This window comes from Mesoplodon densirostris, chromosome 16 (assembly GCF_025265405.1).
Source record: "Mesoplodon densirostris isolate mMesDen1 chromosome 16, mMesDen1 primary haplotype, whole genome shotgun sequence".
Taxonomy (NCBI): Eukaryota; Metazoa; Chordata; class Mammalia; order Artiodactyla; family Ziphiidae; genus Mesoplodon; species Mesoplodon densirostris.
In genome coordinates, this window is record NC_082676.1 from 48,772,118 (window position 1) to 48,790,968 (window position 18,851).

At 45.7% G+C, this 18,851-nt stretch overlaps 1 protein-coding gene across 2 annotated transcripts in view; it reads right to left on the reverse strand.

Annotated features, from left to right (window-relative positions):
* Positions 1–18,851, reverse strand: part of PRKCB (protein kinase C beta) — a 311,308-nt gene that overhangs the window by 44,318 nt on the left and 248,139 nt on the right. For both annotated transcript variants that reach the window (XM_060120019.1, XM_060120018.1), the window contains exon 10: positions 12,307–12,480. In XM_060120019.1, coding sequence (XP_059976002.1) covers positions 12,307–12,480 — 174 coding nt within the window. The remainder of the gene's footprint in view (positions 1–12,306; positions 12,481–18,851) is intronic.

The following is an 18,851-nucleotide window of genomic DNA, read 5'->3' on the forward strand; positions in this document are numbered from 1 at the left end:
AGGGGGTTTGCTGTCAAAAGTCGCCAAGCTATGGTACGGGGCTGTAAGACCAGGAGGGGGGTAGCAGAGAAGTGATGTGTAGGGCAAAGGGTCCCGATGAAATCAATATAGGATTTGAAGTCTCTTTCCACTACTTACTAGCTGTGCAACAGCTGTTACTTAACCTCTCAAATCTCCAGCTGTCTCTCTACCTGTAAAGTGGACACAACCCACCTGCCCATAGAGTAAGTACCAAGATGACGTATGTAAAGTGTTCTAACAATGATGGCGGCCATACAACAAAGGTTTAATCCACCACTAAAAAAAAAGTCTTCCTTACAGTGCACAGAACTTTATCTTACATATAACAGTCATGTGTGCATTTATCAAATGTGTATTGAGTGTATAATAATTAGAATAAAAACAATGAAACGAAGCTACCACCTTGCAAGCACTATGTGACTAAGCTGAGCGCTTTACATATTTTGTCTCATTTATCTCTCTAAACAACCCAACATGACAAACATTACGTTTTCCCCCAGCAGGATTTGAACCCCGGGCAGGTTGGTTTCAGAGTCTACACTTGTAACCTCGTATTATGCAGCTTCCCGTGTAAGGTTCTGACCCAGACATTGTATTGGATGTGTGGGTGTGTCCTCCCTTCTGGGAGCTTCCAGTCCAGGCCAGAAGAGAAGGGATGTCAGAAAAAGCTGGCAGACCACAAGGGACGGGTACAGGTTAATCAATTATTTTTGAAATGTTGAAGGACTTTCTCAGCCCGACTCTACTTCACCCTCTCAGCATCTCTAATGAGAGGCAGAACCCTCCACTCCAAGGCATATGAGGTTTGCAAAAAGGTCACTTACAAGTTAGTGGCAGAGTGGAGACAGTCAGCCAGAACTGCCGGCACCCTGCCCCTGGTTCTTTGGGGGTTTTCTGATAGAAAACAAGCCTAAAAATAGCATCTGTCTTTGCTGCATGTTGAAGAGAACCAAAACACTTGCTTTTAAAAATTATTTTTAAAACTAGCAGATGGCATCGGCCACAGAGAGAGAAGTAAGTGAGGGAGAGATTTCAGTTGCTTGCTTTCTGCTTGGAAGAACTCAACTTGCCCCCCCACCCCAGACTCATTAGTCAGAATCCCAACATCAGGGAGAGAGCTCCACGGTGGGTAATGCCACGCTCTGTGGTCTGTTCCTACCACTCACTGTATTTGGGGCAACCCTGAGATCTGTCATCTTCGAACTGTACTGAGCGTGGCATTGGCACACCAGTTCTTCAGCTATTAAACATTATGGTTGGCATCTTGCTGTCCTTTCATTTTCCGAGCAAATACTTAATGATGCCCACTCTTTGCCAGGCTCTTCTACTGCCAGAGATGCTACTGTGAATGATCCATGGTGCCCGATGTTAAGGATTCCCCCAGGCAAGTGGGGAGACCAGATAAACTTCCAAATGGCAATGTTTCCCAAAATGGGGTGGGAGATCATTTTAGGTGGGCTATGTTTTTACCTTTAGAGTTTTGTGTTTATTTTAATGCATATTATTAAAAATATAACTAGCACCTGAAGCCCCTGATTTGATGGCTATTATTGCTGAGGAGGGAGAGTAGAATGCATGGAGTTACAAAAGAAGAGGTGTGAGCAAGACATGGCCTTATGAACTGCATAAGGCCATCCACCCAAACGTCAGTCACCTCACTTACGTTAAGATCTTTACCACGTTGTTCTAAATCATCTCCTAAAATTTACTTATTTTATAATGTTTTTTATTAACTTACCTTTTTTTTTACTTAAACACAGTTATTTAAAAATTTTAAAACTTCATACCAAAGTCATAAATGGAGATTGTCTCTGTAAAAAAATAAATGCCTCTCTGGAGTCTATTGACTCCATGCTATCACCAGTCTGGCTTTGGTACATCAATCCCTTAAATGACTTATTTTTAACATAAATGCAATTTGCCCATGTACTTCATCTCCCACTCCAATGCAAGGAACATCAAAATTTGGAAAACACTGCCAATGGCAACCTAGAGCCCATCTTGAGCAGAGAAGTGAATTTTAGAACTTTTATTGAGCATTTATGTTTGCAATTCATGGTATTAGGTGTTAAAAGGGCAAAAATGATAAGGTACAGGTCTTGTCGTCAGAAAATTCAGAATCTTGGTTAATTCCATAGGAATTCAGAATCATGGTTAATATACAACTAACTAAAGCCATCATTGAAAGTAGGATGTGTTCAGAGAAATTTCATGAGAAGGACTTCAGCTCACCCACTACCTCCAATTCTGACATAATTATTCCCCCCACAGTGCCCTGAAATCTGACTTTGTTCCCCACGTTTCCTATCAAATTATTCCAAGGCTTCACAGATCTTTCTCATAGTCACGTGCAGTGGGTTTGGATCAGGACCTACTTGCTGGCCTCTCCTACATGGACATCAGAAAGTATGTATTGAGGGCTTCCCTGGTGGCGCAGTGGTTGGGAGTCTGCCTGCCGATGCGGGGGACACGGGTTCGTGCCCCGATCCCGGAGGATCCCACATGCCGCGGAGCGGCTGGGCCCGCGGGCCATGGCCGCGGAGCCTGTGTGGCCTGAGCCTGTGCTCCGCAGCGGGAGGGGCCACAGCAGTGAGAGGCCCGCGTACAGCAAAAAAAAAAAAAAAAAAAGAAAGTATGTATTGAACATGGACTCCAAGTCCAGATTGGCTCCTGCTACTTGCTCTGTTTTCCAAAGAGGACTTGTCACAGCTCAAAACATCAACTCTCATCGTTCTAGGCTGATGAATCTCGACTTCAATTTCTATCCTCTCCCTTTCTCCTGAGCTCCAGTCAGCTCCAGCTGGCTACAGGACGTTTCTACGTGGGTGTTCCACTGTCAACTCCAATTAAAAGCTCTGAAAGGCAAGCTCACCATCTTTCTCTTCAAACTAGCCAGTCTGCTAAACTTTCAGTGTTTCTTCCAAATTATCACCGTTATTGCGGTTATTCTTCATTTACACACTGCCCTTGTCTCTGAAGCGTGAAACGACTTCAGTTAATTTTAAATTTCCTTTCTCCGTGACCCCTCATATTCAATCAGTAAATAAATAAAATTAAATATCTGTCACCGTAGCGTGCAAAATGGTTGGATAGAATTTTTCACATGTGGAGTGTGAATATGAGGATAGTCTGATTTAAAACGATGGCTGGATTGCATGTGCAGAATTCACCAGGGGAGGCCCTGGAGAGGGCAGGGCATTTAAAGAGATAATCACTGTGGCTCCAAGAGAGCTGAAAATGGGATGTGACACAATGCCCATGTGACTGCCAGGAGGACATTTGCCCCTTTTAATAAGATACCATGCACAGAGAAAATCAACAATGTGGGCAACTCTAAGTGTGTACCCTGCTCTAAGGTGAGTTGCATAAGCGTTAATCTATTCAATGATCTTTAGTGATTTTCCAGGCTGGTCAGTGAATCAATCCTGTCTGTAAACTGTTCCTCTTATTGCAAAGACCCATCTGTTTCTATCAAGAAGCTGTGCAGTTAAGAGCCTTAGCTGTGGCGTGAGCTAGTACTGGGTTCAAGTACCGGTTACCCTGCTTACTTACTCTGAGACCTTGCATCAGTTACTTAAACTTCCCCTGCCTTCCTAAAGGGGCAGGAATAGCTTCTCTTCCATATGGGTTTGCAAAGATGTAACAGATAATGCATGGAGTCCATGCAAACTCACAGAGGCTCACTCAAGTGAGTGTGTGGACACCTTCTTTCCTCTGTATTCTATAGCCTAAGAATCACTATCCGAATCAAGCAACTTGATGCTCCTCTAACTGTATCTTCTGCTTTCTAAGCTTTGCCCTTCCACATAGAGAGCAAAGTTCTCAAGGGCTAGGGCCATCTCTCTTCTTCCTTGGAATTCTATGGACCTTTGATTATTGAATGAATATGCAAAGGCCACCATCAAGAGGGCAGAGAGAACCAGGCTGTGTCTATTCCTCCCCACCCCAGCTCTATATGCCTGGGTTGCATTCCTAGGTCCTTTCCTGCACTCAAGATTCTTGGATGGCTTTAGTTGCCTGAGGCCCAGACACCTATCAAGCTCTCTCCAGCTTCCTCTCCTTGGATGCATTGAATACCATGTTTGCATTGCTAGCGGCAGGCTATGTCCTGCTCCAACCCAGTTGGTCTCCTTGGATTCAAGGTGGCGTCTCCCACCTGACAAGAGCGCCAATTATTCCTTTCCTGTAGATACAACCACTTCTTAAAGGTTCCTGCTGAATTAGTAGCCAATTACTAGGTGATTGGGCTAGGAATAAAACAACTGACCTATGCTGAATCAATCAGATTCTCTTTCCTGTGTATGAATTGGAATTCAGGGAATTTGGTGGATAGGCAAACTGCAAGGGACTAGGGAAGCCATGTTACCATGAGCAGGGGAAAAACAAAGAAAGCAAGGAAAAAGAAACAGAGATCTAGAAAGTCTAGAGTCTAGAGAGCTTTGATGTTACAGTTTCTAGATCTTCATGACGCTCAGGTACATCTTTGCCTTTGGGTTGTTTTTCTTCCAATGATTCTTTTTTTTTTTTTTTTTTTTTTTTTTTTTTTTAACATCAGCTAGTTTGGAAGAGGTATTCTGTTTCCTGCAACTCAAACATGGCCAACTGAGACTACGGCCAAGAGTTTCCTACAGCAACGCCCTTACATTAAACTATATCCTTGGATACTGCTGCCAACCCAGAGTTGATCCCGAGTTACCAGGACCCCTTGGACACTCTCGGTGCTCAATGGACATGTCGTCAGGGGCCAACTCTACAAGTGGAATCATCCTCAACCCCCTCCCTGTCCCTTTTTGCATTCTGGGTTGACGCCCCTCCCGGCATGCCTTGCAACTGAGTTCTTGCTGGGCTACAACAGCAAATTTGGGGAGGAAGTAATTCCTGTCCTTCAATGACTCATAAAATCTAATTCTATTTAAAAAAAAAAAAGAAAAAAGAAGTGCATATGTTCAATTGAAAAGAAAACATTTAAAATAGATGTTTTGCTTAGGAGACTTAACTGCCTGTGCCCACTGGCGGCTGGGAAACTGCATGAATGTGCTGGGCTGACAATTGTACCCGGGAAAAACTGCAAAAGGGCTGGAGGAAACATAATCCTTTTGTGCCCCTCCAGCCAGGTGCCCCTCCAGCCCAGCTCAAATAATGCGGGTAGCCTCCCTTTTTGTTTGTTCTGCACTTTGTACACCACCTCTTTTAATCCTCACTTCTTATGTCACTTTAAAGATGATGAAACGAATATGCAGATCTGTTAAGTGACTTCCTGGAGGTCACACAGCCAGTAATCATAGACCCAGATTTATCTGACTGAGAAGCTGGTGCTTATCCCTTTGTGCTTCTAGAACAATTGGCCTAAACCCCATTCTCCGAAGATCAGTTCCTCTAATGAGCAATTCTCTAAAAATTCAACCCCCTTCTGATGGCTTTTGTATCTGTGTATTTGAGTATTAACTTTTGCCATCTTGTGGCACATTCAACACTTTTAATGTGTTTTATTATCGACTCTCCTGAAATAATATAAATTCAAAATGAAGACAATTACCCACTGGCCCCTCCTTAAATCAAATCAAAGTTTCGATTTATCTTATCTGTGTCTCTGATTCTTTTCCATGTGCAGATTCAATTTTAACACATTTAGAATAATCTCTTAAATAGAATGTAATATCTTACATTTTCTGTTAACATTGCACCATGCATGCTTTACAAGGATCTTTAAAATCCAGTTGTCTAATAATACTTCTGATGTAACTTTGCTTTTCTAAACAAGTTTTTAGAAATTAAATTTGTATCGTTTTAAGAATGACAAAAATTGTTTTGTATATTGGTAGGGTGTCTTTTTCCTTTTTATCTATTCTGACCACCTTCAAGATTTTTCTGTTTTATCAAGGATCTTTTATCTTCCAAATTCTAAGTCTCTAGCAAAAAAAACATATCAAATTTGCAGCATGTTATAATAAATTTGTCATTTTTTAAAGGTAGCTGATTCATAAAAGAATTCTGGGTCACAAAATACAAAATGACGCTCCACTCAGGCTACACTGGCCTCCTTGCTGCTCCTCAAATATGCCGAGCATGTCCCTGCCTCAGGCATTTACACTCACTCTCCCTGCTGTCTAGAACACTTTGCCCCTAGACATCCACGTGCCTCGCTCCCTCATTTGCTCTGGTCTCTGCTCAAATGTCATCCTTATCAGAAAGACCTTCCTTGATCATCCAATCAAAAATAGCATCTCTGTCTTCATCCATCTCTCCCCCCTTTATTTTTTGTTATTATTGTTTATTATCTGTCTCCTCCATTCGAATGTAAATTCCAAAGGAACAGGGGACTTTATCTCTTTTGTTCACTGATGTACCCTCACAGGGATGCAGCTGGGTCCTGACACATTTATGTCAACAAATAAATATTTGTTGACAGAATCAATAAGCCTTAGTACCCCCTGTAGACTGGCAGTAATGATCTGACTTTCAGGGATGCTGGCTTTAGGGATACTGCCTATTCCAGCCAGGACGCCTCCACCTCTAGAGCACCAATCTAGGGGTCAGGGGATATGCAACTCCAGAAGGTGAGCGTGAGACGATGACCACCTTCATGGGCCTTCCTGCTCACCTGAGCCAGGTTAACAATGGTTTGTTTCACCTATAGGCAGGGCTCCCTAAATTTGAAAATCACTCCCACCACGAAATCTTTCCAATCATCGCAATATCCTTGTGGGGGTAAGTAGGTGACTCTTTCATAGTGAAAAGAACACCTGAAGGGGCATTAGGACACCTGCCACTTACCGACAGTGTAACCTGAGGCATTTCAAATTTCTGAGGGTTCGTTTCATTTGCAGAAGTATGGACAGTAATACGTGCTTGTGGTGTTCTTGTTAAAATTAAATGTGATCATGACAATGAAGATAATTTCTAAACTAGAAAAAGGAATCTGGAAGTAAGGCAGAGGCAGGATAGCAAGGTTTCGGGGTTTGGGGTTCTAGAGTCTTACAGAACAAATGCCAGTGCCATCCCCTCCCTCACTGTGTGTGGCATTGCTCAAGTTACTGAACTTCTCTGAATATCAGCGCCCTTATCTATACATTGGGGGTAGTCACAGGGCCCACCCAGTCAAAGTGTCAGGAGGATAAAATGAGAGGTTACCTGTAGAGCACTGAGCACAGTGCCTGACACAGGCTGACGCACTAAGGCTGCTGCTTTTTGTGGTTTTGATCATCCCTGTTGAGGCCATTTTGGTAGCAACTCAACATAATCTACTAGCAAAAGCTTGGGCTCTGGGTTCAGTGGGCCTGTGACCCTGTGCTGTGTCTGGGGAAAACTACCCGACATTCCAGTTCTTCAATCCATTCACCTGCAAAGTGGGGTGTCAGATAATCCCTTCCACCCAAGAGGTTTTGTGAGGCTGGAACTAAACAGAGTTTTCAAAGGCCCACAGGATGGCAGCTGCGCAGACAGAAAGTCAGATCCACTCCAGGGATGGGAAAGCTGAAGGAGGGAGTGCCAGGTGAGGGATGCGGTCGGGCCCCTGCTGGAGCCTGGAGACAGGCTGGCTGCTGGCGGTTCTGCCCCACGTGTGTCAGGTAGAGTGGAAATCGGGTAACGTACACTCAAAAGACCTCATAGTGCAGTGATTAAGTGTAAAGCCCCTTGGAGCCAGGCTGCCTGGGTTCAAGTCCTGGCCCTGAAACGTACTAGCTGTATGGCCTCAGTGCCCGTCTGTGACATTGGGATGATGTCAGGACCCATGCAAGGGCTGTCACGGATGTGGCTTATGATGGTTGGTCCTGTGCCTCACGTACAGTAGGCATTATTAGGTCTTTGCAATAAATTTATGTAAAATTAAAATATATGTGCTTAGCCAAAAGAAAAAGTAAATGAAAAAAATTTTCAGTGGGGGCCTTTTACTCAATGAGCATCTGCTGCTGAGTGGACGTGAGATGGGAGGGTCTCTGCTCTCCCCTCAGCCAACCCCGCTCAGCCCCCAAGGGCCTCGAGCTCAGCTGGCAGTGAGTGTATCTCCCCAAGCCAAGCGTAACTCTGCTACCCTGGCCTTGCTGGAGTGGGAGACCGTGGGTTGGTCTTCAGTAGGAGGCCTCCATCCCCATACAAGACTTGAATGCACTCAATTCTCGTGTTTTACGTTCTCTCGGTTCTTAATCTCTCTTTCCTGGCAGGTGACAACTCCTGGAGGGGACCCAGGGTGCTGCACAATTTCCATGCACACCCAGACGTTACTCTCCAATTCCAGAAAGCATAATGAAATACAAGGCTCAATGTTCAAAGAAGAGCCTCACATCCACTCTACTCTATCGTGTTTAAAACAGTAAATTACAAATGAAGATACTGTACTTAATGAATATTAGTCACAAATGACCAATTTCCCCCAATCTCAACACACCCAACTGAAATTGAAAACTGCTGCTCCAAGTTAGCCCAGCCTTGAGAACAAGATCTCCTTCTTGTTTACCACTCATTCTGTTTACCACTGAGACTGTCCTTTATCTGGTGATGTCCACGAGTCAGTTTGGGAACCACCCATGGAAAAAAAGAGAAGATGTGAGAATGAGAGAGTCTAGAGGTCTAAGAGTCTAGTCTAATCCCATTTCTGTCACTACTTGAATACCTTTAGGCCTTAACTCCCCAAGGTAACACCAGGGATTTGGACTTGTAAGATGTATGCCCTTCCCGATCTTTGCCAAGTCCCATGTAATGTGAATTATTGCTCACTTAATATTTTTCTTTACAAGGACTCTATTCTTTTTTTTTTGCGGTATGCAGGCCTCTCACTGCTGTGGCCTCTCCCGTTGCAGAGCACAGGCTCCGGACGTGCAGGCTCATGGGCCCAGCTGCTCTGCGGCATGTGGGATCCTCCCAGACCAGGGCACGAACCCATGTCCCCCTGCATCAGCAGGTGGACTCTCAACCACTGCGCCACCAGGGAAGCCCAAGGACTCTATTCTTTTACTCAGAAATTTTATTTTAAAAGCAAGCTTTTGGCACCTTTGGGGCATAACAGTGAGCCAGTTCATGAAAACTGTCAAATAACAAAATAATGTGTCATGCATCTATCCTGCCTTTCCTATATGAACTGTATCACCAGGGGACCAAGCAACAGATGAGGGAAGTCTCTCTTTATAAAAGAATTCCAACTAATAAAGAAAAAGGAATGACAGAACTACGATATCACCATCTCACAATCCTTAATGAATTCATGGACCTAGGCACAGAGCATCACTGGTTGCCAACACTTTACAAAAACAGAGACAACCGGACATCATGTGACTTTGGATGAAAAAACACACAGCCATCTATGGTCTTGCCAAAGGGATCAAACCTGGGTCTGATGGAACCCCTAGGTCCAGCTACCAATTTGCAGAAAACACAGAGGACAGAGGATACATGTGGAGGGGCCCCATGACTATGCACTCAGCAAAATACAGACTGTGAAAACACTGTGGGTCAAACAGCCCAGGATCTTTAGCAGATAAAAGAAAGGGATGGAAGGAATGGAGAGGGAAATCACCCTATTAAAAGACAAATCAAATTTCTACAAATGGGAAAGAGTAAACTATCTTATCAAGGGATGATAAAACTTAAGTGATAAAACTATAGAGATAGGCAAGGAAGTCAAGCTACCATTTGGGGGGAGATTGAGATTGGGACGCAGAGAAGCTTCTAGAGTGGCTGCCAAAGTTCTTTCTCGACCTGGATGGTGGTATGAGGAACTTAACATTGTAATAACTCATTATTAAAATATCAACTGTGTGTGGTTTCTCTATATTTGTCTTATAATATCTCAAAATTTAAAAATGAAAAGACTTTATATTGTCATAAATGAAAGAAATCTGTAAAAATATATAGAAAATAAAAGCAAAACAGCGACTTAGAAACTGCTATTTGCCAAAGCTCAGAACCTGAAGCTTGGTCCTCTTTCTTCATTAAAAAGTCAAGTGTTTGGGCTTCCCTGGTGGCGCAGTGGTTGAGAGTCCATCTGCCGATACAGGGGACACGGGTTCGTGCCCCGGTCCGGGAAGATCCCACATGCTGCAGAGCGGCTGGGCCCATGAGCCATGGCCGCTGAGCCTGCGCATCCGGAGCCTGTGCTCCGCAACGGGAGAGGCCACAGCAGTGAGAGGCCCGCATACCGCAAAAAAAAAAAAAAAAAAAAAAAAAAAAGTCAAGTGTTAGAAAGATGTTAATGGCCATGCTAGCACCAAACAGAAACATTCTCTTCAAGGTACTCAGAAGAAAATAAAATGAACTGAAAAGAATGTAATTTAAAATCCATGCACCACCCAAAATCCCCCTTTGAACTACCCAGGACCATTCTGCATGGTGGTGCGCGCTCTATACTTTGGCAAACACGATTTCAGCTCTTAGCCCTGCCTGCAGTGGAGTGAACAATGTTCTTGTAGCCCCTCATCACCAGCAGACCCCAACAAGAGGCTGGTGGGCCAAAGCCCCACAGGGGAATACTGTACACGTTTACCTAGAATGTTCCTTCCCTTGATGACCTGTGGTAGGGAGATTGTCTGGGATTCAGGGAATGGGCACCAGCAGAAAATCATCCCTGCACCCAAAACATAGATGCCCCTGTGGCGATCAGGCAACAATCTCTCCAAGTTCTGCTATCACAGCCCCCCACTGCATTGTTTTGTAACTATCCCCATGTCTGTTTACTTTGCTTTAAGAGCATGACCTTCTCAGAAACAGGACCCAGCTTACCCAGCACTATACCTCAGTACTTGGTCCAGGCCAAGGGCAATGCTAAATGTTTGTGAAGTGAATAACTGGCATCTATGAGCATTTACCAGGTACCAAGCACTGTGCTAAGTGTTTCTCATGTATAATCTCATTTCCTCCTCACAGCAACCTTGGACGTAGCTCATTCACAAATGAGGAGACTGATACCAAGAGGTTTTGTAATTTTCCCAAGGCCACTCAGCCAGAAAGTGACAAAGCTGGGATCTTAACCCCAAATGTATCAAGAGGCTACTTAGAACAGGGAAGGGGCTGGGTTCTGGCTCTATCCCTTTCCCAACAGGCAGTTCTATGCCTGGCGTATGGTCTGCACTGAGAAAACCCACCCCAAACCCAGTTCTGCGTCTTGCTAGGCTGGAGGGACTCAGTGTAACTTAGCAGAGCACAGGACTTGGTGATGTTGGAGAAGAGAGCAAGTCCCAAGCTTTAAGGTAAACGCAACTTGCAATAGTGTCCCATCTCGCACAGGGGTTGGGCTCTACAATCAGGATGTAGGGTAAGAACAGGAGAGAGTCAAAATAATTTGAAAACGCCCTTAAAGCATCTTCAAGACACTAGGCCTTTGGCCCTTAGAAGCTCCCAAAGCAAGAATTAACTTTGTATCTCTTTGCATTTAGGCTCTGCCTCATCTCCCCCCTGCCCCCTGCCCCACCCCGCCACAGTGCCTGGTACCTGGGAAAGGCTCATACATGAGGTATAGAGCTGAGTAAGCTGGGTCCCGTTTCTGAGAAGGTCATGCTCTTAAAGCAGAGGAGACAGACATGGGGATAGTTATAAGACAAGGCAATGGGGTCTGTCATAGCAGAACCTGGAGAGGTGAATGGGTCCCCAAATTGTTGCCTGATCGCCACAAGTACCCCCCTAGGTATGGAGACCAAGGTCTAGTCTGAACAGGGGAAAGGTAAGAAGTTGCTTGAAGGGACATCTCTTATTCTCACAGATAGAGGTAGAATCGCAGTCAATAGCAGATAGTGCACAGATGCCCCCTTCTTCTTAGGAGCCTGGTTCTGATCTCACTAGTCGCTGCCCAGGCTGTGTCCCCTGCCCCGGGAGTCCTCTGAGGGCTGTGTTCTCAGGCAACCCCTCCTCCAAGAAGGTCCATGCAACCTGCAACGTGAACTCGTGCATTTATCTGAAGAGTCCAGAGGGCCGACTGTGACGCTCTGGGGGCACATAGGAAGACCTTTTCCCTCATCCCCATCTGTAAGTTCTGCTAGTACATCTCAGATTGTGAGTCCTGAGTTCCCGTCCGCAAGTCACCTCTTGCTGCCAGAGGAAGGCCCTGCTCCATTGGTTATAAAACCAATTGCCTGAGTTCTTTATCTTTGTTGAAACGGCATCTGCCTCAGGGGAGAGTGCTTCTCAGCAGCAACCCCAGAAATTCTCCTCCGCGGCCAGCTGTCCCTGGGCCCTGACAGCTTCCTGTCTCTAGGAGGGGAAAGGCCCGGGTGTCTCTTTGGGGTGGCCGCTGCCAGGACAGCTCTGGCCAAAGCCTGAAGCCTGGAGATGGAGTGGCCCAGGCCCCCAGGCGGTTACCATGGTCTGGAAGCAGGAATGCAGCTGGGTCAGGAAGGGCGGCTTCCCGGGCAGGGCCAGCACCCGCTTCTCTACCATCGTGCATTCCACGTCATCATCTTGAATCACCACGTCCTTCTTCAGGATCTTCACGGCATACAGCTCATCTGTGCCCTTCCGCTCTGAGAGCATGACCTGCAAGAGAGCGGGCACGTCAGTGTAGTAGTCGAAGGGGCCCCAGGGAAGCCACAGGCGGCTGACGGTCACTCAGATCCACTCCAAGCTTAGTCCACGTGCCCTCGGTGGATGCTGATACGACACATGAAGTTTCCCATGGACCTTGCACCTTGAATGGCTGAACCCAATCAACAGAGGATGGTTCCAAAACAGAGACAGACCCACAGACGTAGAAAACAAACTTATGTTGACCAAAGGGGAAAGTGGTGGGGGCAGGGAGGGATAAATTAGGAGTTTGGGGTTAACCGATACACTCTACTCTAAATAAAATAGATCAATAAGGACCTACTGTGTAGCACAGGGAACTCTATTCTGTATCTTGTAATAACATATAATGGAAAAGAATCTGAAAAAGAATAAAGGTATATAAACTGAAGCACTTTGCTGTACACCTGAAACTAACACAACATTGTACATCAATTATACTTCAATTTTTTAGAAAGCATATCACTAAAAAAATTTTATTTTAATTTTTTAAAAATAAAGGATGGGGCCAAGAGTGATGAGCAAGTATTCAGATATCCCTTTGGGATATGTATCACTGCCCAGCCAAACATGACTAGAATATAAACCCCATGAGGGCAGGTATCTTTGCCTGTTTTGTTCACTGGTGTAACCCAAGAGTCTGGAACAGTGCCTGGCACACAGTAGGTGTTCAAGAAGCATTTGTTGAAGGAGGGAATGAGTGAATTCCTGAAAGAACTGAATTTGAGGCAATTGTTCCCTTATTCTTTCTGTTGTTTAATATTCATTAAGAGCCTGCTAAGCACAGGGGAAGCAGCATTAGATGAGCAGGCACGTTCTCTGACCCTGCATTCCAGGGAGGAAGGAAGACTTTGGACGTTAATTACAGGGATGATTAATGTAATATTTTAATATCCTCTCCTGTTGTCCTGGGGCTTCCTTTCATGCAGCTGTGGTCACAATCTGAGCATGTTAATCAGTGTGGCTTGTGACACATCATTATTTTCACTGGCTGTGACTATGCCAGAGAGAACAGTGACCAGCAGGTACCATTCTCAAGAAGCCTCTTAGGGAGCATGGGGCGGGACCACATTGTACAAGACCTAACCTGGTCTGGGGGCTTCTGAGATGGCTTCCCGGAGGAAGAAGCAATCAGACTGAAGTAACTATATACTGCGTGTACTGTGTCAGATATTTTGCAGGCAATAATATCAATCACCACAATATTTTGAGCACTTACCAGGGTGCCAGACAATGGTTTTCACTTATTACGTCTCATTCACTTTGCCTAAGACCCTAGGAAGTCAGTACCATTAAGAACCCTATTTCAAGGGGGGAGGAGCAACGGGGTGGGGGGTTAATAGGCACAAACTATTAGGTATAAAATAAGCTCCAAGGGCATATTGTACAACACAGGGAATATGGCCAATATTTTATAATAACTATAAATGGAGTATAACCTTTAAAAATTGTGAATCACTATATTGTACACCGGTAACATATAATATTGTACATCAACTACACTTCAATAAAAAAAATAATAAGTTTAAAAATTAATTAATTAATTAAAAAGAAAAGAGCCTTATTTCATAGGAGCCCGGGGCTCAGGGAAGCTAAGTGACCTGTCACACCACAAATTCAGTTAGGGACAGAGCCAGGATTTGAACTCCGGTTTACCTGATCCCAAGGTCTCTGCCTTTATACACTCCACTTGCGAGAGTTCCAGAAGAATCCTCAAGGAGTTTAGGTGGCTGAGGAAATGAAATGCTCGTATCTGACTCAGCTGGAGGACCAGAGAGAGCAACAGAGGCCTGGGGCCAGAGGGAGTGACGCACAGAGGGAGCCCCGAGGCAGGAGGGCAGCTTGCACACTCCGCTCGGCTCCTGCCCTGATGGTAAGAGGCCTGACTGGACTCCTGCACGGCAGCTCTGGGCTTCGCTCGCCACCCCTCACAGAGGCCCGTCTCCTGCCCGCACCACCTTCTCTCTCATCACAGCCAGGGGTGGCCATGGGTGATTCAGGCCTAGGAATTTAGAGCACTTAGGGAGAAAGTCCCTGACGCACACCTCCGCATCAAGAGGACTTCTCTGACTGCTTTCTCCCCCAGCCTCACCATAGAAATACGAGCTGTCCAGAAAAAAAAAAAAAAAAAAAAAAAAAAGGGCTTCCTTGGTGGCACAGTGGTTGAGAGTCTGCCTGCCGATGCAGGGGACGCAGGTTCGTGCCCCGGTCCGGGAAGATCCCACATGCCGCGGAGCGGCTGGGCCCGTGAGCCATGGCCGCTGAGCCTGCGCATCCGGAGCCTGTGCTCCGCAACGGGAGAGGCCACAGCACTGAGAGGCCCGCGTACTGCAAAAAAACAAAAAAAACAAAACAAATATGAAGGATAGGAGGTGTCTAGAAGTAAAACAGATAGAATCCTTTTATTCTGAAGTGTCCCAACGCTTTCTCCGCAGTCGTTACCAGGGGTGAAAAGGGAACTTTGCTCTTAATATTCGGATCAAGCTTTCCTTTCAATAGGAATCTCTCTGCCCTTGGAGAGCTTTTTGAGAACTTCCTGAGAGCTTTCCCGGTATCATGAAAGAAGTGATATTCTGTGGTGGTTTCAAAACATGTCTGTAAATATGTGACACTCCTCAGTCAAGGGGCAGAGTCTGTGCCCTCTGCTCTTGAACCTGGGCAGCCTCTGTGACTGCTTCAATGAATGGAACACAGTGGAAGGGATCCTGTGTGACTTGGGAGATAGCAGCTTCTGTCAGTTTCTCTTGCGACACCTGCCTTTGGAGCGCTAGGCCACCGTGCTAGTGAGGCCACAGCATGAGACCATGTGGAGAGGCCTGGAGACCACACAAAGAGCTTGCTGCCTAGACAGCACTGGGTGCTCCAGCCCCAACTGTTCCGGCTCCAGCCACTGCAGGACAGAGCCCAAGCCACAAGCAACCAATGAGACTTCCCAATCTCCTGACCCACATACACCATGAGAGATAATAATATACAAGTGTTGCAGTTTTAAACCTCTGAGTTTGAGGATGATTTGTGATGCAGCAACAGGCAACTAGAACAGATTCTTCTGAGTTCATATGTGCCCTAATGCAACCCAGCCTTGTCAGGTGTGGCCCCTGTTACCTTGCTTTATTTATTTCTTGTGTTTGGTTATGAACACTCTTTTTAATCAAAAAACTTTTAAGGCTTCAATTGAGATGGGCAACAGAGATGGAATTCAGTCTGCCTTCCAAATGTGTCACCTTTCCTAGTCTCACCCAGGACTTGCAAGTCTGGCCAATTCATTTATTCATTCAGTAAACATGAATTAAGTGTCTGGGATGTGCCAGGCACTGGCGATGCAGAATGACAATCCCTTCAGGAGGCTTACACACTGGCACAAATGAGTCCAATTCAATTATGATTAAACTCCTGAAAGAGAAGTTCATGGTGCCCTGTGAGTATTCACATGGAGGACTTAACCTGATTTGGTGGGCCAGCAAAAGGTACCCTGGGGAAGTGATGGTTAAGCTGAGACCTGAAGAATGACCAGGACTAGCACAGTGGACATGGGGGAGGCATATTCCAGCCAAAGGGAAGCGAATCGTATTTCCTTAGGATTAAACTACCTGGATCCACAAACCTTGGTCTAGAATCACTGTAGGAAGTGAGCTCTTAAGCTCTAGAACTCAAAGTCCAGATGCCAACTCCCAGCCCTCTGAGATGTCTCCAGCAGAGAGAGCAGCACTGGCACCAGGTCAGGTGGCTGGACAAAGAACGGGTGACATTCAAAGGGAATGGGCCAATGTGTGTGCCAGGGAGAAAGAAGACCATGTTGGGATGACCAGCATGTGAGAGAAGGTGGCCAGTTCAGGGCTGATATGATAACCACTCCCATTTCTTACCTACTCTGGGCATTATTTCATTTAATTCCACACAGATGGGTAGTATAGGTACTGCTACCATCCCCATTTCACAGGAGAGGAAGCCAGGGCTTAGAGAAGTTAGGTGAGTGGTCCAAAGTCACTCCTACTAGGAAGTGACCCTTCTAGGTCACCTATCTCCAAAGTCCATGCTCTTAACCATCTGATTCTCTGAGCCCTAAGCACCAAGTGTTGGGTCATGAGGCTGTACTGTCTGCAAATTATTGCTGAAGTGTTTCAAGTTAGACTCCAGATCCTGGCCCTGTTCTCCTTTTCCTACCCATCCTACCTGTTGAGACTTCAGCCCTTGTGGCCTAATTCATGGTCAAGAACAGAACACTTATGTCCTTTCTCCATTTCTTATACAACCACTAACAAACCACTCATCTACTTGTCGAGATGAGCTTGGTCTGAGTTAGTGCTGTGGTCGCGACCCCAGTTCATCCATCTAGTCCAAGAGCTCTATTGGGAATTGTGTGCCAGGCATGATGCTAGGCACCGGTGATGCATCCACGAATAGGACAGACGTGGCCCTGCTTCCAAGCAGTAAGTGGCTTGAGAAGATCTTACTCCCTCCATCTGCGCCCTCAAGTGTTGGTACGAGAGAGAAAAATGACAGAAAAACAGCCATAGCACCAGCAATGGCAATGGCCATGATCTAAAATGCTCCTTTACGTAGACATGATTTTTTTATCAATTGTCTCTCGCAGTTTCTGGAACTTCCACTTCAGTTAATAACAACATCGAGGGCATGGGCTGTTTGTTCAGCTCCATCTCTAGGGTGAGGATTCCAAACAGATTGAAAGGCTGTCTTGAAGTGACGTTCTTATCAAATTCCAAGCCACATCTGTTCCCCAAGAATCTTCTGGTAGAGATGTGATCAACAGCAGCAGCTCTGGTGACAGCAGATAAAATGGAAAGTAGCCCAGGGACTCCTAGCCAGAAAGCTGATGGAGATGAGCTTAGCTGGCAAATCCAAATGGCCAAATGTGCCTGGAACCTTGGCCCTTGACCATGGGACAAGATGGCATCATGGTTAGGGCAGGGACTTTAGAATTAGGAGACCTGATACATACCCAAGTTCCACCACATTCTAGCTGCATGACCTTGGGAAAGTCACTTAACTTTTCTGAACCTTAATTTCCTCGTCTATAAAACAGACACACTAGCAATGCTCAGCTTTGGGTGGTGCTAAGGGAACTTTGGGGAATAAAGTATGCAAACTGTACACCCTAATTCAGCTCCGTGCTGGGCAAAAGATGAGTACTTAGGGACTTGTACTAGTTATAATAACAAAGAACCAGAAACTGTGTGGCATAGAACAACAGAAATCTATTCTCACGGTTAAGGAGACCAGAAGTCCGAAATCAAGGTGTTGGCAGGGTTGGTTCCTTCTAGAGGCTCTGAGAGAGAATCTATTCCATGCCTCTCTCCCAGCTTATGTGGTTGCCAGCAATCGTTGGTTTATGGACACATCATTCCAATCTCTGCCTCTGTCTTCACACGGTGTTCTTCCCTGTGTCTCTGCCCCCATTTCCTCTTCTTACAAAGAGACCAGTCATTGGATTGGGGCCCACCCTAATCCAGTCTGAACTCTGAACTTGATGACATCTGCAAAGACCCTATGCCCAAATACGGTCGAATTCACAGTATCAGTAGTTAGAATTTGAAAATATATATTGAGGGGAGACAATTCTATCCACTACAGTGGTTATCATCAGCTTCATCTTTTCAGAGAAGGACCAAGGGGACCACTTGTGATCCCTGTACGCAGCATCAATTTCCAGCTCTCAACTGGCTAAGGAGATTTGCTCCGAGGGACTTGTGTGTCCATGTGCTTCCTAATGGGAGAGGGCAGAGATAGTTAGGGACCAAGGCCCCGCTCCCCACTCCCCCAACTTCAACAGACACCTGTCGCAAGTCCAAAGCCAAACTGAGCCTCCCTCAATTCATCTCTCTTACATCTCTCATCCAGTGCACCAACAAGTTTTGTTAGCTCTGCATTCAAAGTACATGCCATACCCAACCTCCTTCCTGATCTAAGCCACCACGATCCCCACCCTGGTCTCCTGCAATTGTCTCCTAGATAATTGTTTCTACTCTACTTGCTCCCAACCTCCACGTACACTCTGTCCCGCCTGCAGGACCTTTCCCCCAGATACACCCAAGAGTTTGCTCCCTCACCTTGTTCAGTGTGACTTCCTTGCAGAGATCCCCCCTGACCACCTTCTCTAAAGTTGCAGCCCCTTTGTCACTCCCCATCCCCTTCCACTACTTTGTCTTTCTTCCCACACCTGGCATCCTATTAATCGCCATTTGTTTCTTTTCCTCCCTCCCTAGAATGTCAGCCCCAGGAGAACAGCTGTTTTGTTTGACTGGTTTGCTGTCACATCCCCAACGTCTAGACACTCAATAAATATTTCTTGAATAAATGAATGAAAATATCTGAGTGAGGGTGAA